General features: G+C 46.1%; 1 protein-coding gene across 1 annotated transcript in view; it reads right to left on the reverse strand.

The window, feature by feature from the left end:
• Positions 1-21138: 21138 nt before the first annotated feature.
• The window catches only part of LOC126518717 (nose resistant to fluoxetine protein 6-like), a 33420-nt gene continuing 26736 nt past the window's right edge, over positions 21139-27822 (reverse strand). Inside the window, exon 8 of the mRNA XM_050168492.3 lies at positions 21139-21392. Within this exon, the coding sequence (XP_050024449.3) occupies positions 21201-21392 (192 nt within the window). The 3' untranslated portion in view covers positions 21139-21200. The remainder of the gene's footprint in view (positions 21393-27822) is intronic.

Below are 27822 nucleotides of genomic sequence, written 5' to 3' on the forward strand. Positions count from 1 at the left end.
TCTAACGACTCGGTACGTTTGTACAAAATCGTCAAAATCGTTTCAGTTTCCCTTTAACCCTCTATGGCGAATGTTCCCTAGAGGCAACATACCAGAAAACATTTCTTTTTAATAATAGGTTTCGGTATTGAGTACGAAGGTATTGGCTACATGTCTTCGTCCAACACTGAATGACAGGCAGCAGGCGTCGTTTGTTGATTTAGAGCGGGAACACATGACGAGCAAGAAGTATTTTGGCACACGACTCGCTTGCTTCCGAACGCATGGTTGGAAGAAACATATCGGTGCAAGATATCCGGCTTCAGGATTATCACATACGTATCATAAAGCAAATGAAATGTACACCTACGATTCACATATTATGAGAGCTGCCCGTGCAAATTCCAAACGAAGTCGTAGATGCCTTGGGAGAAGCCCACATCCAGTTTTCTGCGTAGGGTTTCCCTCCTATTGCTGAAAACATTTGCGTAAAATACGTTTTTTTTCGCTGACTATGCTTATTCCCGATGTATTATGCACATTTAGATAGAAAAAAACATTTCTCTCGTGCATTTATAGGTGGAGTTAATAAAGGGATAGGCTGTGCGCCAAAATGATTATATTTTGTGTTTGCTAGTTCGGTTCTTATGATGCATGTGATGTTTTTGCCTCAGAAGCGGCTTATGAGTAGGGCTCCCACCGATTAGTGGTATCAGGATGAAACGAAAACAACGACGCGACCCGACATGGTGGCGGCAAACCTGCCTGCTTATGGAAATACGCATCGCAATTTCTGCCGGGCTTTCCGCCTTCCCGTTAAGTGAACTGTGTTGTAGACTTTCGCTTTCCTCCATCTCCAGTCGGCAGCAAAGTTCCCGGTTTATCTCAGTAGTGTTCTTGAACTTGGTCCTTCATATCGAGCGATGAATGCCTAGCCACGAACGCGGACCCATTCCTATGGAATGCACATGTGGCTCGCCATGCCTGTGGCTTGGATTGGCGCGGTTTCGTTAGAAAACGCCTCGCTCGTGGCAGCTCACACTTTCACACGATTGAAACATTCCCAGGTGGTGTGCAAAGCAGGGCGCCCGTGGCGTCCCTTCGGCGCCGGTAGTAAGCAAAAGCACGGCCTTCGAGATTGAATTTAGCAAAAGTGAGAGAGCCGCCGCCATAGGGGCGCGATGTGGACAGCACCTATTGATGCATACCAACGCGTGATCCCGTCAAAACGCTTAAATACGCAGGCGTGGAACGCAAGAACAATTCTGGCGCTTCGGGCATTTCCTCACTCCCCAGAGCTCGCGCCTTTCGATTGAAGCGTTTACTCATAGTGACAAACGCACGAAAACATGAGAGCTCTGCCATACATTTTTCTCGATTTCCAAACGAACCGTTGGCGACCGGCTGGGATCATACGATGTCTGTACATTACAGAAATTTATTTTAGATTTCTGAGGCCGAATTTACAAAGCTTTTCGTTCGTAAGCGCAGTTTTTTTTAATTGCTGTTCGCGTTCGCTAATGATATGTCCTACATCACTATTGGCTGCGACGAACGCTTTTAGCGTAAGAACGTTTTGTAAATACGGGCCCTCATTTGTAGGGTCGCAGGACGGCGCCGGGTTCATCGGTGTTTCCCAACAACTGCGCATGCATCTGTCTTCGCAAAAAATTCGACAGAGCGCATCTCGCGATACCTGTCGACGGTAATACGTTAAGCTTTGAATAAATATAGCGACACAACATGTTGCCACCATCGGAGCGAGATATGCATGAGGCGTGGGCTGCAGCGGTACTCCTTTTCGCGCTTCCCCAAGAACATTCGGAGCCATCTGGTGCCGACGCGAAGCCTGCGCATGGCATCAGCATTGCACGGCACGCCGTATATGCGTTCGGAGGTTATAGCTTGCGAACGCTGAGAATAGATTTCTACCTGTCTGCGAACAGCGTCACGTCACTGCGAGTGCCCCTCCCATCTGCCGCACCTGCAAAGTGGGCGCCGTTTGGCAAAAAAAAAAAAAAAAAAAAAAAAAAAAGAACCCTTCGTGCGATCTGTTCTCTCTGCGATCGTAATTGCGGCATAGTGGTATTTTTGAAGTGATAGCATTTACGAACTGTGCTTAGAATGTATGGTTGACCCCGTTTTACCGGCACAACAATGTAGCGTTGTTGGAGCATGTAGTGATTCGTAAGGGTGTGCGTCTTTTGTAGATGAAACAGCCACAAAAATTTGTTACTCTTCGAAAGCGAGAATTTTATCACAGCTGATGTGCATTTTCGCGGTGCCAAAATGATACTCCGCTTAAATGACTGGTCTTCGACCGAAAATTCGTATTGCATTTTCGTGAAGGTGCTGATTTCCGCCCCATTTACACTGTAGTTTTAAATTATATACAAGACCAACTTCGTCTAGAACTATCAGCCATACCCATCACGGAATTGGAGCCGTACCAAGTGGCGGTGCCCAAATTTAGATGAGCGAGCAATGCAGAAGCACTTGTTACATTGTTTTAGGAGCACGGTGAGATAGCTCAGGTGCTCAAAATTAAACCGAAGCCTTTCCTTGCAGTGTCCACAATAAGCCGCTGTGCAGCTTAGGGATGCTACACCATAATTTATTCTTAACTATTAGCCATGATCATGCGAATGTACAAAGTAAAAGCGTACATAAGTACATAATCCGCTGCGCGGTTACTTCGCTGTGTCTGCTGCGTCTCTTTGCTGCTGTCAACTTTATAAGACCCAACTTTTCCTTTTTATGTGCATCATCACAGCGTGAAGTCCGTGCCGTAAATGTGAGTATGACAATAAAGAAAACAAATAGAAAGTTCAGCTTTACTTAAGACCCGTGAGATCTGCTTTAGAACGAGATAATTTCAGTGGTTTGGATTTTGTGCATTCCTCGTGGTGAGATGTATACACGCAGCTTCGGCAGTGGTCAAAACGTGCTCGGAGCTCATTTATAGTCGCAGAAGCTTGATGTGGGCGAGTTGGTTGATCATACTTGATGAAAAAAGAGCGCTACGAAGACGAGGACGAAAGACGAGGACGATGTCTGTCGTACATTTTGTTCTTTCGTCCTCGTCTTCGTAGCGCTCTTTTTTCATCATTTATAGTCATACGTTTCAGTTGATAGAGTGTGCTGAAAAGAAGGTTTTCTTTTCTTTTCTGCTAACTGCGCAGATGGCACCGAGATATGTGCGCTCACTATAATCATCGCGTCTCATTCATTCTCACCTGTTGAAAAGTTACAGGTCCCAAAGTTGCATCGGCGCCTGATCACTGCGACTGACCTTATTAGATGCAACACGCGTCCAGTCTCGCAAAGGAGACGTATTGCTAATCGTGCAGTGCACCACGCACAACGTGGTCCGGCCGTTTCCCCATGCAAAGACGAGCCGATATCGCCGCTGTTCTTTTTTTTTTTCGCTGCACACTTTATCACAGCATAACAAATGTGGCACACCTCCATGGAAAAGCCGACATTCCTCATCGTACAATTCATCGTTCGCAAGTAAAAAAAGACACCCTCGCCAGATTTTCATCAAGCAGCTTACCACACGCCGATGTTCTCCGACACACAACATGGCTAAACTGACTGGCGTGGGAATTGTGAAGGTTCACGCCAAAAAGAAAAAATTATGCACATCCCACGCACTGTGGTAATCGATGTAAGCGAAGCTTTCTGTGCTGGTTGCTTTGATTCGCGATAGTTAGCGGTGATGATCACGGGGAAAGCTTAATTTCTTCAACGTTTAGTCTAACACAAGAGTGGTGAGTTGATGTTAAGCGTTACCTTGCGTGCACCACTGCTGTTTGTATGCGAAATACACCGAACACACAGGGAGAGGTGTTTGCTTGAGGCTTTGTGCGCCATATATCATAACCTCAGAGAGGGTTGAGCATTGTCATTGCCTCGCATGATAAATCGCATCGTGGCAGAAGTATTAAACTTGAATTCGATTATGGAGCTCTACGTCACAAAATCACAATCGGATTATGAAGCACGCCGTAGTGACGAACTCCGGATTAATTAGTCGCCGTGATGTTCTTTAACGCGTGCCAAAATCTAAGTTCACGTGCGTTTTCCATTGCGCCCCCGTCGAAATGCGGCTGGCGCGATTGGGATCAAATCCGCGACCTCTAGCAATGCCATAGCCGCAAAGCTACGGCAACGCGTACAGAAGTGTTGATTTGACGGTCGACCGCTTCTTTAGTATCGCCTGGACCTGGCAGTGCGGTTTAATTAATACGGCTCTGCTTCTGCACACCCTGCGTAGTTTGTCCGCTTGACATATTTGCATGGGGTTTATTTTTCAGAAAGAGCAGGAACGTACTGTACCGTACCGTGAACTTAAGCGTATCCAATTTCCCGCAACCGCTGTCGTATAGTGGTAGGCTTTGCTTGCCTTCTAACGTCTCCTCCCTCCTCCCCCCTCCTTGAAGGGGAAGCTGCCTCTTCTCCACCCTCCTCTCTACAGTTCTGTCGACGTCGCCTCTGGACTCTCACGTTAGTAGAAACGGGAGCGCTGCAGCTTTTGCAATGCTTTTTAGGGGAATCACGTATAATTACAGCTGTAAAGAGGCTCAGGTGGTGACGCCCAGGGACCTCCAGAGGGCATTGTGCACAATCGAAGAGGTGCACAAGAGGTGCATTGGCGAGATTTTGTGGCGGATGGACTTGCTTTTTAGGGCTCCGTGGCGGCGCCGAAATCATGTTTTTCTGCATGCTTTGAGCTTGCTTCTGTTATTCATTTGCTGATTTTTGTTTAGCTTTTAAATAATAATTGGGTAGTTTTCTTCTTTCTTTTTTTGCCTCTCTCTTGTTTTCGTGCGCGTGGGTGTGTTTCGTGTACATTTGGTTTTGCAGGTTAGTCAGAGAGTCCTTTCGCGCCACGTTCTTCAGCACGTGCAACCGGGTGGGACGTTGAGTCTTTATAAAAGCCTTTAAATAGTAGCTTGGAAGTGGCAATACTAATAGCTAGCAGTGGTTTTACTGTGTGTGTGTGTTGGTAGGAAAGTGAGAGCGTGGCCACGTGGTTGGACACGTGCGAAAACGCCTCATACCTTAAGTCTCTGCGGCATTGACTGCTTTTAAAACATTGGTGAGAATTACTTTGCGACATTTTAAGGATTTCAATCTTGTGTGTATCGGTTTTTGCCAGAAGGCACGTGCTCTGCATTATTATAGTATTATAGTATTTGCATTAGAAAAAGCCGTGCAATACATGGCAAGAAAGCCACGAAACCATGCAGTGCGTGGGGGGTCCCTCAAGGCAGATGAAGGGACGGATGAGAATGGAGAGGGAACCGAGTCAATCGGCACACACTGTTATGTCGATGCTAGGCTGAAGAAAATGGAGGCTTTCCAGGAAGAGCTTGTCAAACAGGTTGAAGAACTCAAAAATGAGCTAAATAGGGAGCGTGATGCATGAAAGGTAGTGAAAAAAAGACGAAGCAGCCGAGCAAAAGCTGAAAAGGGCCGCCATTGTGAAGGAGAATGTGCGTGACAATGGAACGCAGTCCCCCGACGTGACAGGAGAGGAAGTGCTAGCAAAGTGCGTGGAATGCGTGAAACGTGGTGAAAGGTTAGCTGGAAAGAGCGGCACCTACCTTGAGGCCGCCACGCGGAAAAAGCAGGAGCACAGGAGACAATGCCCCTTCTCGAGTCGGAATCACGCGAAAAAGAACAAATAGAAGCAGGGAGAAGTAGGAGAGAGTGAAAGGGTGATTATCGCCGGCGACTCAAACCTGGCTAGGTACTCAGAAGCAATTATGGAGAGGGTGAAAGGTGATAAAAGAGTGGTGGTAGGGACATTTCTAGGGCGGATACTGTGTTCTGTCATGGAGCGAGCAAAAGAAAAGCTCGCGGAAAATTCCCACGTGCGCAACCTTGTCATAGTAACAGGTGGGCTAAATGACGTCCTAAACAGGAAAGGGACAGGACTAGCCGAGCGCTTGGCGAAGGAAGTGGACGACTTGCGGGAGCTATCCTCTCAGGTGCAGATCGTGGTATGCACGGTGCCGGAGGTGCCTGTACATGGCAGTCACGTACAAACATCCGTAGTGGCTGCTAATGAGGCTATATGGAAAATTAGCCGGGAGAAAGGCCTCGAGGTTGTATAAGTAAACAGGAAAGTGAGAAGGTGTGGTGGTTTTCAACGAGAATGGGTCCACTTTAATGACAGGCTTGGACGAAAAGTAGGCTGGCGCCTTGGTGATCGCGCCGTTGCTTTTCTGGGGGGCCCACGGGCGCTCAGGAGGTCAGAGTAGATAGTAATGAAAAAGGATCCCTAGGGGAACCACAGAAGAGCATCACCCTCGATAACAGAAAAAGAAGCAAAGCAAGAAAGAGAGCTCGCCATGCAATAGGCTACATAAACATGCAGGGCGGCAGAAGAAAGGAAAAGTGAACAGATATTGAGGAGCAGTTAAATAGAGAACATGCGGTTACAGAACCGCACCTTAGAGACTCAGAAGAGCTGCCAGTTATTGAGAATTATGTTTGGGAAGGGTGCAACAGAACTAAGTCGGAAAGAAAGGAAGGGGTAGTCGGAATGATCCCTCAGGCAGCCAAATGGAAAAGAGTAAATTCAAAATGTCAAGAGCATCTTTGATTGTCAGGTACAATGAGTGGGAAAAAAACTTGGCTGGGCGTAACGTATTTGTGGACCGGAAATAATTGTAGAGAGAAGAATCAAGAGTTAGAGCAATGTCTAAGTGCCGATATTAGGGGTTTCGGTTATGGTGCCGAAATTATCCTATTAGGTGGCATGAATGCCCACATACAGGATCTAGATGGCTATAGCGACAACAACGGCAAGTCAATGCTAGATCTTTGTGAGCAACAAAACTCTTTGTCGTGAATACAGGGCCTAAGAGTGACGGACAGACCACGTGGGAAGTGGGAAACCGGCAATCAACCATTCATTACTGCTTGATTACAGAAGGAATTCATGATGAGTTGAGAGAAATGGTCATTCACGAGGAAAGGTATAGCAGCATAGGCAGGTACCATAAACGCATCATTTTGAAAATGGGATATGTAGTTGGGAAAGAGAGCAAGGAGTGCAAAATGGCCAGTCCATATTTGAACGCTTAGCAAATAACAAATATAGTCACAAGTCCCGAGGAAGAAGTTGGCAAATGGGCAAGCATAGGGTGGGAATATGGTGTGTTTCTAGTTGTAATAACGACAGAAATACGGAAAGAGAAGCAACATGCTCGTTGGAAAAGAAAAAAAACGGAAAAGCTGGTGGAACGGTGAGATAAGAGAAGCGATCGCCGAACGAGAGAAGGCCTCCCGAGAGCACAGGCAGGCAAAGAAGGCGCAGTTGCCACAGGATGAAGTAGCCAGTAAATAGGAAATATACCGAGAGAAAAAGTCTATAGTTCAAATACTGGTGCAAGCAAAGATAAAAGGTGAAAGTGAACGTTGGTTGTCAGAAATGCGTGAGAAAAAGAAGGCCGCACCTAGAATATTTTGTAACCACATAAAATTACTAGGCAGGAAGTCAACAGCAATACAACAACATATGCTAGACGAAGATGGAAACAGACTAGGAGGAGAAGCAGCAATAAATTGCATCCGAAAGATAACAGCCGAATCTTACCAAGGCGATGACGAGGCTGTATTTGAAGAAAAAAAGAGCATGACAGAGACCCAGGTGGAAAAGGAGCTGGTGCTGACAAATTTCAACTGGAAGAAATCCGAAGAGAAAATTCCTAAGCGCACAGCCACAGGGCTAGACGAGGTTCCCGTTAGGCCGATTAATGAACTAGGACCAAAAAGTAAGGAAGCTCTGGTGAAAGTAGTAGAACAAACTTTAAAAGATAGACGAATACCAGACAGTTGGCGACAAAGTAGAATGAATTTAATTTATAAAGGCAAGGGGGAGAAAGATAGAATTCACTCGTATGGACCGTTGACCATTACATCGGTAATATACAGGCTAGCAATGCAGACAATCAAATTAAAGCTGCAAGCATGAGCAGATAATAATGGCATTTTCGGAGAACTTCAGAATGACTTCAGAATAGGTCGGCGTTTAGATGGCAACTTATTTGTTCTTACTCAGTGTATTGAAATATCAAAAGTAGAAAGCAGACCGTGATATGTGGCCTTTTTAGACATTACAGGAGCCTCTGACAACGTAGACCGCAACACTTTGTGGGATATTCTGGAAGGGGAAGGCTTAGGTGATGATTGTCTACAGCTTTTGAGAGAGATTTACCTAAAAATACCATTTGCGTTGAATGGGAAGGGATGAGGAGCGAGGAGAAAGTTGATATCAACAAGGGAGTGAGGCAGGGGTGCCCTTTATCCCCACTGCTGTTTATGATGTACATGGTGAGGATGGAGAGGGCGCTAGAAGGCAGTAATATCGGGTTTAATCTCTCATACAAACAGACGGCTACAGAAATAGAGCAGCAGCTCCCAGGTTTCTTTTCTGCGGAAGACATTGTGCTGCTAGTTAACAAGCAAAGTGATTTGCAGCGTCTGGCTAATATCTGCAGGCAGGAAGGCAACAATTTAGGCTTGAAATTTAGTGTTAGAAAATCAGGCGTTATGGTATTCAATGAAAACAGTAAACAGACAGTGGAGATACAGGGCCAGGAAATACCTCGGGTAATAGAATACAAATATCTTCGTATATCGATAAACAAAGGCAATACATATATGGAAACACAGGAAAAAACAATAACAGTGAAGGGGAAGAAAAATGCAGCCATAATAAAGCACAGAGCGCTATGGCGATACAATAGGTATTAGGTCCTCCGAGGTATGTGGAAAGGTGTAATGATTCCAGGACTTACTTTTGGAAATACGGTTGTTTGCTTTAAATCAGGCGTACTATGTGGACTCGACGGGAACCTATGGTCAGTGGGTCGCCTCGCATTAGGCGCTCACGGGAAGACTACAAATGAAGCTGTGCAGGGTGATATGGGCTGGACTAGTTGTGAAGTGAGGGAAACTCGCAATAAAATTGAGTATGAAGAATGACTGAGGAATATGGAAGAAAGTGAATGGGCTGGGAGAGTGTTTACGTATATGTACAGGAAAAACATTGATTCACAGTGGAGGAAAAGAACTGGGAAGCTTACCAGCAAGTATGCGGCCTGTAGGGTGGGCAACACAGCAAAAAATAATGTCAAGAGGAAAGTCAGAGAGACTGAAATAATCTCATGGGTGGCGGCAATGGAAAAGCAACCTGCCATGAGTAACTACTTAAAAACAAAAAATGAAATCAGGAAAGAAACAATTTACGATAACTCAAAGGGAAGCTCATCACTTTTCGAAGCGAGATCAGGATGCCTTAAGCACGCTCCTATAAAGCGAGATATCAGAAGGAAGAAGCATGTGCTTGCTGCGGTAAAGCTACGGAAACTATGGAGCATGTTTTATTAGAATGTGATGACGTCTGCCTAGCGGTCGATTTAGGCACCACTGGCCTCCTTGAAGCCCTTGGGTTTAGTGAGAGCAGTGGAAAAGTAAACATGTCCGCAATAGGGATTAGTAACAGGCGATTGAAAGATTGATGGAAGAAAAGTACGTAAATGACAAAAAACGGAGACAAGAACAAAGTTCACAATAGGGGGTCAGAAAATTTGGGTATGGGAATTCATCGTGGGGTTGTTTTTTTCTTTTTTAACTTAGGTAGGACATTAGGCAGTTTAATAGCACGATCTCGGTGGCGCAACCCACCGCCCCGTTCCAAAGGGGACGCTCATAACATGCATCTATCCATCCATCCATCCATCCGAGGTGGGGCTAAATGAGTTTCTCGCATCGCCTTTCCTCTCTGACTCACTCCTGTCATGTATACACACGCTCTGAAGCATCCCCCGACGCGGTGTGCCAAACAGCAGCAGCAGCAGCATTGGGAAAGTCGAAGGAGGAGGCAAAGAAAGCTTCTCTTTAAACGAAAAATAACATCAAAAAAACGTCCACGTGGCGTCCACCTACACCAAGCACTGCGCGACTTCACCGCGTAGAAATCCGGCGGCGGCTGTGTTTTGCCAACCGGAGTCACTGCACGTGCGCCGTTGACGCCACGCGGTGACGTCGCTGGCGCGGTGTGATGCACCCCAGGAGAGGTCTACGGTTCCCTCGCTTGCCGCACACCCAGTGGCACACGCTCAGTGACCTTGGCTGGCGAGATGGTAATTGAAGCGCAGCATTCATGGCGCAGCTTGCTAAAGTGTTGGCCTGAAAGACGGACATCAAAAAGCGGAACATACCCATTACGTTAGTGGCGCAACCTGGTAACGCATCGCGTTGCGGTCCTTGAGAATGCTTGTGACGTGGGCTGTATTCCGCCCGGCATCCGAGAAATTTACAGGATATTTTTCGTCATTGTAGAGCTGCACATTCCCAGTCACACATACCCAGTGAACTAAGCTGGCGTCAAAGAAGTTCATTGTAAACCATCACCGACCGAGTGGCACATACATCCAGTGCTACAAGTCGGCGTCAAGGCGTTTCTTCGAACAGCGGTACTTATCCCGTCCCGCATCTCTGCAGTGGCCCATGTGGCCGGGAAAGAGGTCCGCCGAAGAGCGGCACGTATGTACACATTGCCACATACTGGGCAACCCAAGTTGGTGCGACGATTGGTTTCAGACCCTGTTCCCTCAGCCCAAAAGCCGGATGGTCCAACCATTTGGCCATGGACTACACAGTTACGCACGTTGGCGAGAAAACGGTTCCAAACAAGCATATATAGATACGTAGATACATATCTCCAGAAAAGTGTCTGAAGTACCCTAAGAATGCGAGCGCATTAAGTATGCTGCATCCACGGCAAAGAGCAACGAAACCCTCTAGGTAGCACCTCCAGAGCAAGCGTCAAGCTTTGAGTCAGCTAGGGCCTCCGAAACGAGCAATAAACCTGTGACCGTGCTAGTCATGCAGACTGGGGCCATACCTGGTTATGCGCTGCTTGCGCAGCTCCTTGTGTCTGCTTTCATTATTCCTCTAGCATTCAGCAGCTTCAAATTTTGCGGTCACATAGTTTGGTTCAGAAATCAAATTGCCATACATATTTTTTTTTTGCAGTATACCAAAACTAAGGGGATGCTTCTGCGTCTTTCTGACCATTGGGGGCCGGTCGTGCTGAGCGCTTAGTTACTACGCATTGTCCGCTCATAGGCACGCATGGTACTTTGTGCGAGATTTGTTCACTGCAGACTCTGAGAATGACCTGTGCCTCTCTTTCGTAGGCAGCAGCACACGCACTACACCTTTTCAGCATAGCTGACTCGATGCAGCAGTCCTTTGCAGTGTGGCTGTCAGTGCAGCGAACGAACCTGGGTTTGTTCGACCTTGCGGTGCTTGTGCTAGGCGAATCGTTGCTAGGAACACGCTCTCGCTTTACACGGACGACATCTACTTCTCGACTTGATGAGTGACTCGCTCAAAGGTCCATTTAGGAGTACAAATGTTAGCAACGATGACGTCTGTCTCCACAGGCAAGGCATCTTGAAAGCAATATGCACGTTACAGTTGCCTGAACGCCAAGCTCGATTACATCCCATTCTATATCCATCAGTCACCAACCTCTCAGAACCCGACAATTCTTTAGGCATCAATGTCGACCGAAGCCTCTTCTAGAGTCTTCACTTCCGCCACCCGAAGAAGAGACTCACCTAAATAATTCACCCTTTCAGTTTCTTCGCAACACACAAGATCACCATTCGAATGTACGATCGTGAGCAATATGGGGGGGGGGGAGGCTAACACGCGAACGCCTGCTAAATCGCTGCGAAACGGAGTCAGAGCGATACGCGGATGCAGCTGTCGAAAACAGGGGAAAGGGGGGCCCTTCCCCTAAATGTTGACACTTCCACAGCGCCTGCGTTTGATGAAATCGGCAGCTTACAGCAATCCACTGGCCGTCGATTACGTGCGCAAACGGTTACGTGTGCAGTGACTTACAGAGAGGCATATTGTTAACGCGGCAGCGTTAAGGAGCTCGTGTCGCAGAAGTGCCGGTGTCGTCGGCGGTGGCGTTGGGCGTGAGCGAAAAATGGCGGAAGGCAATTCATCAACAAAAACAACTTGCAAGGTGGGCTGGGTGGGAAGCGAACCAGGCTCTCCGGTGTCTGAGACGGAGACGGCTACCACTCAGCCATGAGTTCGATGCTTCAAAGCGGGACAAAAGCGCCTCTAGTGAATGCGGTGTTGCCTTAGAAACATGCCGTAGAAAGTTATTCTGCTGTGTATATCGGTAATTATCAGCATGTAAATTACAGAAGTGCAGGTAAACGCGTAGTGAAGCACGTTTCCGCTACATTTCTTCTGCTCTTGGCGCATACGCCGAGCCATATTGCGGCAAACACTGAAGACCCCCTCCTCGCAATGTACGGTGCTGCCCCGACAGGTGGTGCGCCACTCGCCCGCTTCTCCCCTTCGTCTCGTTTGAGCGCATTGGGGCCGTGCGGGGAGCGGTGCGAGGATGCCCCAATACCCTTGCGTTTTATAAGTTTTCTCACTCTCTCCCCTTCCAACTTCCAGCGTGCGTCACTCGAATCCTCGTGTTTAGGCGACGCGGCTCCTCTTTCCGCTCACAGCGCAATTCCTAGGGGCAGCGTCCGATGCGGGACGCCTCTGACGTGATCGCTGCCCCGTAGCGCGTCTGGTGGGAAAGCGTCCCCTGCGATGTGTGCCGTGCTGCTGGCGAGGAGTCATACATCTGCGTGGTGCTCCTAAGCGAGATAGAGGACTATCCTATCGAGACGTCAGCCCAGTGATCGCGGCCGCCTTCATGGCGCGTCGCAGCGCGGCTGTCCGTGCCGATCACTACGCTTGGCTCGCGTAGATCGTTTCTCCCTCCGAGAAACCGAGTTCTTTGGTTCGTTCCGCTTGCTCAGGCGCACATTTCGTCTTTGTGTAACTCAAGAGCATGCCGAGCGAATGAGTGGGCGGTGCGAACGGGGTGCGATAACGCTGTCGCGTTCCACTCTTGAAGGCGACGCTTAAGCGTCCTCCAAGTTTTTTTTTTCAGTCATGCTTTTTTTAGAGCGCAGCTCGTAGGCGCCCGTTCATGCGTTTAGCGTAAGGTATCTTCATATATACCCCGATAGGGGGGGGGGGGGGGGACCTCATGTATATCTTACGGAGCGCATCGTGTCACGTGTTCCAGACAGACGGACAGATTTCCCAGGAAAGTAGCTCTCTAATGTTTACGCTTCAAAAGAGTGCTGCTATTGGCCACGCTTTGGTGCACAAAGTTATTAGTAATTGCAATGTCTACCAGCTTTATCAATGTGCGCTCGTGGTGCGCAGTTCCTCACTTTGTGTAAAGACACGCATGATGGGAGTGCCAGCAGTTATTAGAACAGCGTCCTCCTTTCCACTTTGTTTCCCACGGCGGTCGCCGTGTATCGCCCATAGCACGGTCCGAGCCTATCTGACACGCGCTCCTGTGTTCCCGTTCATATTGCTCAAGATAGTACATTGCTCTAACTCTACAGAGTGTTGTTGTGGGATTTTCGCGCGACATCGCTCTAGTATTGTCAGGCATCGGGAGATGAAATGTTCAAGTACCCGAGTGCATGCGAGTCCAGGCGTTTAAAACAATGGTGTTCGCAAAATATCTCAACAGCCAACTTCAACAAATCAAATTTCATTGCTAGGCTCCTTCCTGTCACTACACATTATCACTAACAAGTTTAGAGCGCCTCTTGAGCATTATTCTCGGCTTCAGTGTCATGGCCTTGATATCTTCTCAAAATTAGACTAATGGTGGCATTTTGTAATCTTATTGTAGGCATTTTAACCATCTACCGCTCCACTCTTCCGTGTGGTTTAATACCTGCAGCAAGACCAACGCCTCCTTTGTGGTGTCTCCGCCAGCCACAAGCGCGCCTCTCCATTATAGTATTCGCGAAGGCGCCTGACATACCCGCGTTTTGCACTGAAGCTAGCCGCTCTGCATTTGTAGTGTGATGTGTACACCGACCGAATGCATATATTCAGAGATGACTCTTACATCATCACCAGCTCCACTGGGGCAGTCGTTATTCCGTCGACATCAACCTGCAGAAACTTCGAAATTTATGACGTCACGCTGTCGAGAGGGTGGAAGTTGTCGGCCTCCATAACGCAATCTGTTACGTTAGTCAAACGAAACCCACTCGCTGGGCTCTATTCTGCGATTCAAAGGTGGCTCTATGGACATCTCCTGTCAGCTCTCTGTCACGGCCCCCCATGAACAACTATGGACCCGTATTCACAAAAAATTGTTACCCCGGAACTGTTCGTAAGCGCCGATGCTAAACACTGCTGCATGGTTTTGGACATGCAATTATCAGCCACAGCAGCCGTTCATTGGTAAACAGCACTTGGAAAAAAAGCTAGTCAAATGCAGAAAGCTTTTGGTTTGTAAGAGCTGTTTGCCATTGGCAGAGCGCCTTTGTGAATAATGTCCTAGATGGTGATTGGCTTGAACCTGCTCTTACGAACAGTTATGTCGTAAGAGAATTTTTTTCTGGTACGGGGCGTTATTGACAAAAATGCACTTACACGAGAATTGTTCATAAAAACATGTCATAGACAACCCTGACGTTGGACATAATTAGGTAAGGTGCCTTGCCAATAGCAAGCAGCTCTAATGAACGAAAAACTTTCTAAATTGGGCCCCTGGTCTTCTATCCCCCCCTTTTTTTTTTCATTCCACGGCGCATGGTAGCCAACTAGCCTCCGGATGATTAACCTCCCTTCTTTGCCATTATTCTCTATTTCTCTCTTTGCATTCCTCTTGTAAAGATGACTCATATCTGCGCTATGTGTGAGCCAAAGAAGTGTCGTAATAGTGTTGCCAACAACGTTGTGTTTCCGTCCTCCTCATACCGTCAAATTTGTCATGGTGTTGTCCTCGTATTGTCAACGTTGCGTATAGCTGGGGAAGAGTGCAGTGGTTTGAAAGGGTTTGTCACAATGTTTGTAACGTTGGGAGACGTCGAAGAAGCAGCTGCTGTCACAGTAAATGAGTGCAGAACCTGATAAGTTGTTCACCTGAGCGGTTGTTGCGTATATTCACACTAGGGGATTGGCCATCGATCTGGTGGTTAAATCAGGTGGATAAAAACAATGGAAATAACAATTTCAACGATGGAACATAGAAAATAAACTTTCTTGAGAGAAAAAAAGCAATAACAAGAAAACCATGAATTAAAATGTAAAGAAAACTAATGACAGGCAAATAAATAAATAATAGAAAACTATGGTGTGGAGGGGGAACGATCAGTCTAGAATGGCTATCGATTAGCTTCAATCCTGCAAGTTTGGATTGCCCAGAGAAATCTCCCTAGCTTGCTATGTTCCCTTCTTTTTCTTTGTCTTTCCTTATATAAAAGTGATTGAGCCCTGTATGCATGAACTGTCGCCGACTTTACGGAATGTGTTATATGCTTTTCCTTTATTGTTTACACCCGTTTGTGTTTCTATGCTATATTTAGGAAATTACTGGATTCCCTGCGTTAGCCAACGGCGTAATAACTGTAAGGGTGAATTTCACGTTGCATCATTTCATTCGTAAAATAATTTACCGTCGCTAAGAGGTCTTTGACTTATTCCTTGCCAACATCGCCAATAAAATAAATAAATAAATAAATAAATAAATAAATAACAATTTATGCCCCGCTACGTCGTGGCAGGAGGATGTTCTTTGTATAGTAAACATTCATTTCTCGTCAACCCTGTGGGAACTTAGAACTTGCACTGACGAAATGAATGGGCGGGATTTTTCTATTTTTCGAAATGCAAGGGCAATGGCTTCGTGCTTGCACGGTGCGAATGACGCTGAAGAAAAACGGCCACGTTTACAGTGAGATTCTACAGCATTTCACTAAGTTTGTGCAATAATGTCCCGACTGCCATCCGACGTGGTATGATCCTGACTTGCTATTGAGGATGTTCACGCGGTTCACGTAACAGAAATGGCAGCGATTAGAAACGATAAAGGTTGTGAAGGCATGTAGCAGGCTGATTTAAGTGTGCCATATGTTCTGCTAATCTTGCAAATTCAGCAGCAATATCGAATTGACACTGTCATGACGCTACGTACGCGGCTAGGAGGACATTAGTAGCAAGAAAAATTTCAACAACGATTTCCCTAACTAACTAATAGACGCGAAATAATTGTTTCTTGAGTAATATTTGGGCACACGTTGCATTTGCGAAATTGAATGAGAGCAGTAATGGACTTATATTTGCTTAGCGGAAATCCCAAGTCTAGCACCACTTTCAAGGTGTGCGATGTTAAAAAGTGCCATAAAATAAGTTGGTGTTCCGTTTAACAGTTTATCAAAAGCATGCCTCTGACAGTTTCGAACAATCTTAACTAGAACGTCGAGGAACTTTTTTTCGCAGATTTGAGGGACGGATGTCTTGAAATTCGTTCGTCTTAGGATTTTTGCTAAGCAGATATGACTTCACTATTCCACGGCTTCTTTAGTTTTTCTAACATGTGCCTTAAAATGAAGAATGAAAAAGTTAAGGAGTACATTTTAGGTAATAATCGAAACCATCGTGGACGTTTTTCATCATCATCATCGTCAGCCTGGTTATGCCCACTGCAGGGCAAAGGCCTCTCCCATACTTCTCCAACTACCCCGGTCATGTGGACGTTTTTATTGCTCTTAATCTGCGCTTAGCCATATTCTATCTGAATATAGGGCAGGGCGCTTGGATGTGGAAGTGTTCTTTAAAAAAAGTGTTTAAAAAAGAAAAAATATCTGCTATATCAAATAACAGTGCCTATATTGGCAAACCATCTCTGTCTGTATTCTAAAAAAAAAAGAAAATCTTTGCGCTAGAACTATTCCTAGTAGCAGTTGCCAAGAGATCGGGATTTTGGCCATATTTTTATGACCAGCAGCACTTACCAACGAATAGCTTTGCAAATTCGGCCCCTTCTTCGTCAACGCCCTCTATAACTCACCACCGAGGGAGCGATTGTGTCGTTATCACATCGATCACTATCGTGTGTGGCGCGTGCGCGAAGACCAGTAAGGGAGGACGTGCTCACACGTAAAAGGAGTTCTGTGAACCTATACACCGTTTTTTTTTGTTTTGTTTTTTTTGCCGCTCGTACATGCAAAGTATACGCTGCTTGATTATCGGACCTGCTCGTGGGAGGAAGTGAGCCATCAACAGCGCCATCGCACCTGCAGAGAGCTAGGTGTCTATATAGCCTCTGCGTAAAACGTGTGTAATACGCAACACTCATACGACTTTTATGCGATCAAAGTGCGGCACGATAGAAGCAAGCTGCCTGATGGAGGTTACAGCATTTGTCCCAGTTTGAAGTGTTGCCCGTCGCTGGCTCGTCGTCGTCGTGATACGAGTGGCGCCAGCTTATCTCACTTCGAGTACCTAGGTTCGATGGCCGCTGCCAGTCTAACTTCTTTTTTTTACCCTTCTCTTTTATGTTTAAAAGGTGAAATAATCTCCACGCACACCTATTTTTTACTTGCTGTGATGTCAATGGCATTGGAGAAGTCTTGCACAAGCATCAGATGCTGAACTACAGCTACAGCTTTTGATTTGGTAGTGCTGGTGTAGGATGTTGAAGGCAGCGTGCGTAAGTGTTGTATACCTTGTAGCGTAGGTGTTCTTTATAGCACATATTTTTTATGCGACAATGCATATAATGTATTAGAAAGACCAGGCTCTCTGCCTATGTGCGTTTTAATGAACACAAAAACGTGGTCATTATTGACGCAATGTCAAACTTCGCCATGCGTAACCGGTACTTTGAATGTGCGGTCCTCTTAGATGACAATGTCATCTTGTACAGGCATTCCGTACAGACGGAAGCATTTGCTGGCATCTAAAGGCTAATTCTCTCTGTCGTGTAGTGTCTATAGTGAGTGGAAAACAGTTGAGGTGAAAATATATTGTGACTGCTGAGCATTGTCGCTTGACTCAGTGCCGCAGTTCTCATCTGTGACATTCTTTTCTTCTACTGAATAACTACGGACGGCGACACTTCCTTTTTCCACTTTCCGAACGTTGCAATAAAATTTAGTGCAATTTTACGGCACGGTTGAGGAAAATATCCATTATAAAATGTAGCGCACCCAACGTATCTCGCGTAACGTGCTTTAGGTTGCTTCAAGTGTTACGTTCTGTGGGCAAAACGAGCTGATATCTGAGACCTCTCGATACTCGCGAGGCGACGCCCATATAACAGCCGCTCTGAGACAGGGCCGCTGAGTGACGAACTCCATTCAGCCTGGTTCGCCATTTGATTGCATATCTCCCCCTTACGCTCTCTTTTTATCCCCCCTGCACCCTTCCCCCCGTGCAGAGTAGCCAACCGGAACTGCTTCTGGTTAACCTCCCTGCCTTTCTATGCATCATCTTCTCTCTCTTGATTGCACTGTGGTTCCCAAAGCATGACGCCAACTGACGTTATGACGGAGAGGGAACGAGAGTCAGAAAAACTTGCTTCGGGGTGACATATCCCGTTGCGTTCAGCTATTGTTTTTCAGTCGCTAGTTCTTCCTCGCAAAACATATATGATGGTCGTTCAACTTTTACCTTAAACCTGCGTCTTCAAAACAAGCTCGCACAGACCATAAATTTGCGTTGGCAGTAACAAACTTCCGAAGTTATTTTCAAGAAACTTAGAACGATACACAGTAACGCATTCAAACATTTAGGCTGACGCTCGTCAATGTACGATTTCCATAAACCTCCTTGACGTTTAAGATCTAATGGGAACAGGTAGTTGCGATTTTATGGTAGGAGACCATTTCAGCGGACAGATTCAAGTTGACGGGGAACGGAGGGATATTTAAGATAGTAATTGCTCTAATGTCAAGGAAAAAGGGGTGCTCAGTCCAGCAACTCCCAACATGATGAACATCAATAATTTGCATTCACTTTCCACTCTCTCAGGCCAACTTTCAACTCACCACGAAATTCCCACAATGCATTTCACACAGCACGACCGCAAGTACCGAGTGCGAGGCTTAGAATTGAGGCCTTGAACTTCCCGGCAGAACATTTTTCTCGGTCGTGTCGACTGACAAAAGCACGGAATCCAGGAGCTGCGAATAAACGAATGTGATATTGTGCGCGAGGGAGATCGCAGGGATTTGTGACCGTCACTGGTCAATAATCTCTGTCCATTATCTCATATGTCAAGCGTTGGAAAGAGAGGCTGCCTACATTTCGCAACCTCCTTAAGGTTTCAGCGAAATAATTAAGGGACGCTGGCGCCGATGCCAGAGAGCCGCAACGTATTTACCTTAAGCTTCCAGTTTTACTCTTTGGATAAACTAGAAAACGCGCAATGATAGTTAATATATAGAAACCGAAGTTTTAGGAGCAGGCGTACGTCCAGAGCTGGTTGTATTGTTACAACTTATAATCACCGCTTCGAGCGAACTGTGCGGCTTAAAACCAGTAGGCTCATGTTCACCATTTCGCCGCGACTACCTTCGTACTTCCTTCCTGGTCTGAGGCTACCTTCTCGTAGCCTCTTTGCTCACACCTCCTTGCTTTTGAGCTTCAAGCATGATGGAATGGAATGCGCTGACAATCAGGCAAGCAGACAAAATAATTTACCTCTTCATTACCATTAATCAAAATTTCATTCAAGAACCAAGATACCCGTTTGTCTTCCTAGGCCTATAAAAATGTATAGTCAATTAATGGAAACGTTGTATTGTCTCTGTGACGAACTCTGACCCGGCTCAGCCTCACTTACACGGTCTGACATTTATCGATTTTTCCTTCTGCCTTTCAAATGACAACTCTTTGCAAATGCCCCAAACCAGTGTTGTTATTTCTCTGTTTACAGGTTGCACTGAGCGGCGTTTGCTAGACGCTCTATTTTGTATATCGTAATATGCGCGTTGCAACGAACACTTGCAACCGCTACGCTATTGCCGTGGTCGATGAGAGCGGTAAATTAATAAACGCGGCGTCACTAAGAACGAGCTCCATTCATGCCGCCGAAGAAGCAAGCATAGCACTTGCAATTACAATGAGGAGAGGCTCCACGATTTTCTCCGATTCCCGTACAGCTATTAGGAATTACTCAGCCGGCTTCGTCTCAGTGGAAGCACACAAGTTACTTATACACAGTATTAATACTGATAATTACGACCAACTGGATAGCTCACACCTAGTCTGGTTTCCGGCTCATCAGGGCCACTCGGTCAGCCCCAGTGGCTGCAATCCTAACGAGCAAGCTCACTCTGCTGTGCGAGATCTCACATGCCGCGCATCAGATCAGGAACTGCTCCAGGATGACTACGGCTCCTACAAAGACCCACTTACTACTTTTCACGAGATCACCTCACACTATAGGGACGGCAGGAGGTTTTTTCCTCCCCCCCACCAGAAGCTCAACCGAGCTCAGGCAGTCACATTAAGAATGATTCAAACTAAATCTTATCCCACACCTTTTGTGCTTAACAATATTGACCGGCATTTTCCCGCGGAATGTAAAAGTTGTGGACACACTCCGTGTCTATTTGATCATATGTTCTGGCTGTGCCCCAACCAAAGGGCTTCGGATCTCAACAGTGAGGAGGACTGGAGTCGGCGCATATCCAGCGAAGTCCTCCAAGATCAACTCCTGGCCGTCCGGAGAGCTCACGACATCGGGAAAGCCTTTGGCCTACCGGTGCCTACGTGGGCGGAGCCACCGACTTAGCCTGGGGGCTTGTGCCCTCGGACCCTAGTTTCTCTGGACTAAAATAAAGTTCTTGCCATGCCATGCCAACGAACACTTGTGCAACATTCACTCACACGCTTTGACGAATTATCTATAGTGCTCATTGACGACATCGCCGGCACGTCTGAAACACTTTGTCGTTGGTGGCCAACTTGCATTTACTCCTAGCCGTTTTAATTATTTGCTCTCTTATTCTGATGTCCTCACGGAGGCTGCAATAGAAACTAGAAAAATTCTGCATTTGTGGCGCCTAAGCAATAAGTCATTTGAAAAGACCGCGTGGCCTGTATTCGCAAACATTTTTCGCAATAGAATTCTTCGTAACAGCAAATATCAGCCAATACTGATGCTGGACATATTGTTAGCTGGAGTCCGCGAAGAGCATTCGCGAACGAAGAGCTTTGCGAATTCGGCAACGTATGTGCACAATAGTGTCATGTCATGGTGCTTGGCACTTGAAAGACTCAGAACAAAAGTATGTATTTCTTTTTACTTCCAAATATACAACTTTATAGCCAGTCGGCTACTTGGGCGCTTCGTCTTGGCGTGGGGCAACCTCCGTGTCACAAGCGCCGTTCATCGGGGCCCCTTGCTTTTTCAACTTCGGGGTTCCCCAGATGACCTTGTCCAGGCGACCCAGGGGCGCCTCGCATGCCAGGAACAGGGCCAGTGCAAATATGCAGCTCCACGCGTATACCGACACGCTCTCCAAAAACTGTTGAGAGGATGGCATGGAAGACGAAAATGAGCATTCAGCGGAACACATACAGTATACGTCAGATCAGCGACAGCGTAGGAACAAACAATGACACTGTTTTCGAGGTCAGCCAAGCGTTATTTTTTCATAATTATCACTACATGGACATCACTTCATCGATACTGGGCCTCAAGTACACAAATATAAAATATGCGCTAGAGTGAATAATTAAGAAAATTAGTGAAACTCGCTAGTAACGTCCAAGCTGTGAAGTTCTGTTTGAACGAGTGAAAGTCGTGCCCGATTAATGTCTGTCTTTTCAAGTAATCTACTTGAATAGGCGGAATCGCGCGCATTCTGCAGCAAACGGCTGAACAAAATTACTTCGCAGAAAGAGAAGAAGGTAGTATCTACTAACATATCGCCCTGAACGATGTTGAAGAATAGCGCCTAAAAGGCTTTTAGCAAGCCTCAATCAAGCAAGAACGAGCAAATGCACGCCCGTTCCGTCGAGTTGGCGTGTAATGATGACTGTTACAAATGAATACATAATGCAAGACAGAAGGATACACTACGAAATTTTAAGTTTTCATTTCCAAGCTTCATTTTGTCAGCAAAATCTCGATGGTTTTCAGGGCTAAAAGCTGCTCCAGTAGCTTCACTGCGTCCCTGAAAATCATCATGTTGGGAGCGTAGAACGGTCGGCTAAACTACGCACTCATTAATTTCATATGTTAAAACAAAACAATAGGATATACTTACATTTAACGCTCCTTAAATCAGTGCATTCTAGGTTAATGTTGTTTGTGACCTGTTTATGTTGTGCTATATGTTCCCCATTCTTCTTTTTTGCACCAATACAGTGATGTTCTCCATACGACGCAGGTATGTTAAATAAATAAATAAAGAAATAAATAAACAAATAAATAAATAAGAACTCAGTGCACTTCCACTCTGTAAAGAAGGATGACCAGCGAAGCTGTGTATGTAGGCCCCTTCATGGCGAACTGCACCTCCGCCGCAGGTCGGCCCGGCATTGCACGATCTTCGGGATCGGCCCACGTATGGGTAGTGATTAACGCCTGCTTCACCTCCGCCGCGGGTCGGCCCTGCATTGCACGATCTTTGGGATCGGCCCACGTATGGGTAGTGCTTAACGCGTGCTTCACCTCCACCGCAGGTCAGGCCGGTATTGCACTTTCTTCGGGATCGGCCCATGTATGGGGAGTGTTAACGCCCGCTTCACCTCCGCCGTGGGTCGGCCCGGCATTGCACTTATTTCGGGATCGGAACACGTATGGGGTGTGCTTAACGCCTGCTTAACCTACGCAGTGGATCGGCCCGGCATTGCACTATCTACGGGATCGGCCCACGTATGGGGAGTTTTTTGCTTACAAGGACACGAAAATTTCCTTGGACGGTAGAGGTATAGAGCTTCGCTGTAATAAATAAATAAATATGTGAGGTTCATAATTTCTTATGCAAATTCGCAAGAATTTCAATTTACGAAGAACGCATGAAAACTGATTGTAGCGAAGGCACCAGTAATCACGATGTGACAGTTCACTGCAAGTCCAGAGCCGGCAGTAAACGATTCATTTTGTTGCTGCAGGTGTGTCAATACGTCACGATATTTTCAAGTGGTGCTACGGACGACGAATATTCTTCTGCACGAGACGGTTCGTGGGTGTGACAGCTCTACTGGAAATACGGGGAACTGTTCCGGTTCTTCGTGATTTGGTTTGCAGCGCAAGGTGGCGCTCAGATCTACGTACACCGTCATCGACGCTTTAAAAGGGCGTCGCTTTCAAGCAGCAAGTGCAGTTGGTGGCAGGTCCAGAGCAGGAACTAAACGATTCATTTTGTTACTACAGGTGAGATGGTTTCGCGATCGCCGAAATTCTGTGCCTCTCTTGTGCCGCCCACAGCAGAACTGCCCTTTGTTTTGAGCGACCGTCTGTGTGTATTTTTGTAAGCTTGTGTGAAGGGGAGAAGGAAAAGAAGTGTGCTCAGTGTGGAGATGCTTTTCTGATGAGGACCGATATATAGACTGTTCCAGCTGTGCATCGTTACGTCACCTCGGACTGGAGTGCTTGGATGTGGCTGAAGGCTTTTTTTCGGCTATTGGCGCGGAAAGGAGAGATAAGTGGCGATGCAAAACATGCATATCAGTGGATGCGCCCCAAGGTAGTTCTACTCAGTTGACAGCCATTGCTGAAAAGCTACCGTTGCTGGATTCTATTCGAGAGCAAGTAGAGCCTCTTTCCTTGATTCCCTCTAAGATAGACGAGTTGCTGTGCCTGAAGTCTCAGATCGTAGCAATGAATACAAGAATGCAAGAAATACACGACTCGGTTGAATTCTCAAATAAATCTGACTGCTTGCTGCAAAATCAGCAACACGTGACAAAAATGTATCTGCATTGTCACAGAGAGTGGCGATACTTCAGGATCAGGTCGCTTCACAAGCAGTTGCCATTCAAAGCCTTCGAAGTAAAATAAACGCCTCTGAGCAGTATAGCAGGTCCTCGAACCTCGAAATTCATGGCTTATCCCAGAGTCCGAGCGAAAACTTGACTGCTACTGTCTCCGGACTGGCCGCTCAGCTGGGCGTTGACTCATTCCTTGCAGGCCACATCGTAGCGTTACACTGTTTGCCGGGTTAGGGCAAGAAACCAGCGCCACTTCTGGTGCGCTTTCTTTCGGTAGACATAAGGGACAGCTGGCTGACAAAACGGAAAAATTGCATGCTCTGGCGCAGGAAAATGAGCCCTCTATTTTCATTGTAGGAAACTTGACAAAATACAACAGATAATTGCTCTGGGCGACGAAGTCTAATGCTAAGGAAGTGAACTTCAATTTCGCGTGGGTGAAACATGGCAAAATATATGCTCGGAAGAGGGAGGGGGACCCGATTGTGCGTATAATGGGTCTTTCTGATTTGACTCAGCTGGCCTGACCGCTTCTTTTTTTTTTTCATTTTTCTGCGTTGTCTGTTGTAGCTTTGTCTTTGTTTCATGATTCTATGCTAACAATTCCGTGATTGTCCTTGTCTAATTTCTTTTTAAAAGTTGGCGGAAGTGCTTTCACTGTTTTTAATGTTAACGTGCGCAGTATTCACAAGGATTGAAATGAATTTTGCTTCCAAATTAGTGTTGTGAAGGACAAAGCTGATGTTTTCGTATTAACTAAAACAAATATTGGGCAAGAGTACATTGGTTTGTTTTCCCTCCATCATCATCATCATCATCATCATCATCATCAGCCTAATTACGCCCACTGCAGAGCAAAGGCCTCTCTCATACTTCTCCAACTACCCTGGTCATGTACTAATTGTGGCCATGTTGTCCCTGCAAACGTCTTAATGTCATCCGCCCACCTAACTTTCTGCCACCCCCTACTACGCTTCCCTTCCCTTGGAATCCAGTCCGTAACCCTTAATGATTATCGGTTATCTTCCCTCCTCATTACATGTCCGGCCCATGCCCATTTCTTTTTCTTGATTTCAACTAAGATGTCATTTACCCGCGTTTGTTCCCTCACCCAATCTGCTCTTTTCTTATCCCTTAACGTTACACCTATCATTCTTCTTTCCATAGCTCGTTGCGTCGTCCTCAATTTCAGCAGAACCCTTTTCGTAAGCCTCCAGGTTTCTGCCCCGTAGGTGAGTATTGGTAAGACACAGCTGTTATACACTTTACTCTTGAGGGATAGTGGCAACCTGCTGTTCATGATTTGAGAATGCCTGCCAAACGCACCCCAGCCCATTCTTATTCTTCTGGTTATTTCAGTCTCATGATCCGGATCCGTGGTCACTACCTGCCCTAAGTAGATGTATTCCCTTACCACTTCCAGTGCCTCGCTACCTATCGTAAACTGTTGTTCTCTTCCGAGACTGTTAAACATTACTTTAGTTTTCTGTAGATTAATTTTCAGACCCACCCTTCTGCTTTGCCTCTCCAGGTCAATGAGCATGCATTGCAATTGGTCTTCTGAGTTACTAAGCAAGGCAATATCATCAGCAAATCGCAAGTTGCTAAGGTATTCTCCATCAAATTTTATCCCCAATTCTTCCCACTCCAGGTCTCTGAATACCTCCTGTAAACATGCTGTGAATAGCATTGGAGATATCGTATCTCCCTGTCTGACGCCTTTCTTTATTGGGATTTTGTTGCTTTCTTTGTGGAGGATTACGGTGGCTGTGGAACCGCTATAGATATCTTCCAGTATCTTTACATATGGCTCATCTACACCCTGATTCCGTAGTGCCTTCATGACTGCTGAGGTTTCGACTGAATCAAATGCTTTTTCGTAATCAATGAAGGCTATATATAAGGCTTGGTTGTATTCGGCACATTTCTTTATCACCTGATTGATAGTGTGAATATGGTCTATTGTTGAGTAGCCTTTACGGAATCCTGCCTGGCCCTTTGGTTGACAGAAGTCTAAGGTATTCCTGATTCTATTTGCGATTACCTTAGTAAATACTTTGTAGGCAACGGACAGTAAGCTGATCGGTCTATAATTTTTCAAGTCCTTGGCGTCCCCTTTCTTATGGATTAGGATTATGTTAGCGTTCTTCCAAGATTCCGGTACGTTCGAGGTCATGAAGCATTGTGTATATAGGGCGGCCAATCTTTCTAGGACAGTGTTCCCACCATCCTTCAACAAATCTGCTGTTACCTGATCCTCGCCAGCTGCCTTCCCCTTTTGCATAGCTCCTAAGGCGTTCTTTACCTCTTCTGGTGTTACTTGTGGGATTTCAAGTTCCTCTAGCCTATTCTCTCTCACCTTATCGTCGTGGGTGTTACTGGTACTGTATAAATCTGTATAAAACTCTTCAGCCGCTTGAACTATCTCATCCATATTAGTAACGATATTGCCGGCTTGGTCTCTTAACGCACACATCTGATTTTTGCCTATTCCTAGTTTCTTCTTCACTGCTTTTAGACTTCCTCCGTTCCTGAGAGCCTGTTCAATTCTATCCATATTATAGTTCCTTATGTCCGCTGTCTTACGCTTCTTGATTAACTTAGAAAGTTCTGCCAGTTCTATTCTAGCTGTAGGGTTAGAGGCTTTCATACATTGGCGTTTCTTAATCAGATCTTTCGTCTCTTGCGATAGCTTACTGGTTTGCTGTTTAACGGCGTTACCACCGACTTCTATTGCGCACTCCTTAATGATGCCCATAAGATTGTCGTTCATTGCTTCAACACTATGGTCCTCTTCCTGGGTTAAAGCCGAATACCTGTTCTGTAGCTTGATCCGGAATTCCTCTAGTTTCCCTCTTACCGCTAACTCATTGATTGGCTTCTTATGTACCAGTTTCTTCCGTTCCCTCCTCAAGTCAAGGCTAATTCGAGTTCTTACCATCCTATGGTCACTGCAGCGCACCTTGCCGAGCACGTCTACATCTTGTATGACGCCAGGGTTCGCGTAGAGTATGAAGTCGATTTCATTTCTAGTCTCACCATTCGGGCTCCTCCACGTCCACTTTCGGCTAACCCGCTTGCGGAAAAAGGTATTCATTATCCGCATATTATTCTGTTCTGCAAACTCTACTAATAACTCTTCTCTGCTATTCCTAGAGCCTATGCCATATTCCCCCACTGACTTGTCTCCGGCCTGCTTCTTGCCTACCCTGGCATTGAAATCGCCCATCAGTATACTGTATTTGGTTTTGACTTTACCCATCGCCGATTCCACGTCTTCATAGAAGCTTTCGACTTCCTGGTCATCATGACTAGATGTAGGGGCGTAGACCTGTACAACCTTTTATTTGTACCTCTTATTAAGTTTCACAACAAGACATGCCACCCTCTCGTTAATGCTATAGAATTCCTGTATGTTACCAGCTATGTTGTTATTAATCAGGAATCCGACTCCTAGTTCTCGTCTCTCTGCTAAGCCCCGGTAGCACAGGACGTGCCCGCTTTTTAGCACTGTATATGCTTCTTTTGGCCTGCTAACTTCACTGAGCCGTATTATATACCATTTACTGCCCTCTAATTCCTCCAATAGCACTGCTAGACTCGCCTCACTAGGTAACGTTCTAGCTAGACTCGCCTCACTAGGTAACGTTGCGAGGTTCATATACCACAATATACCATATACCATACACAATACATACATACGCAATATACCATACCACAATCATTTTTTTTTACGCGAAAAGATGGCCATACCGCTGGAATTGCTGTTTTCATCGAAGATTGCTGGATTCAGAGTTCTCTGAGCATAACCTTTACAACTGCTGAATCGCTTGCGCCTCGCATTCACACACAATATCTTGCCAACCCTTTGCTCGCTATCTATAGGCCTCCAAACCAAAGCGTCAGAATGTTGGTGTATGAGTTGGTCTACTTACGTTTCCATCTCGTCAAGTACGCATGATAGTAGCATTAACATTGACGTGCTGAAGAAAGAATGACACATCGTAGAGGAATACT

Source organism: Dermacentor andersoni, chromosome 1, assembly GCF_023375885.2.
Source record: "Dermacentor andersoni chromosome 1, qqDerAnde1_hic_scaffold, whole genome shotgun sequence".
NCBI lineage: Eukaryota > Metazoa > Arthropoda > Arachnida > Ixodida > Ixodidae > Dermacentor > Dermacentor andersoni.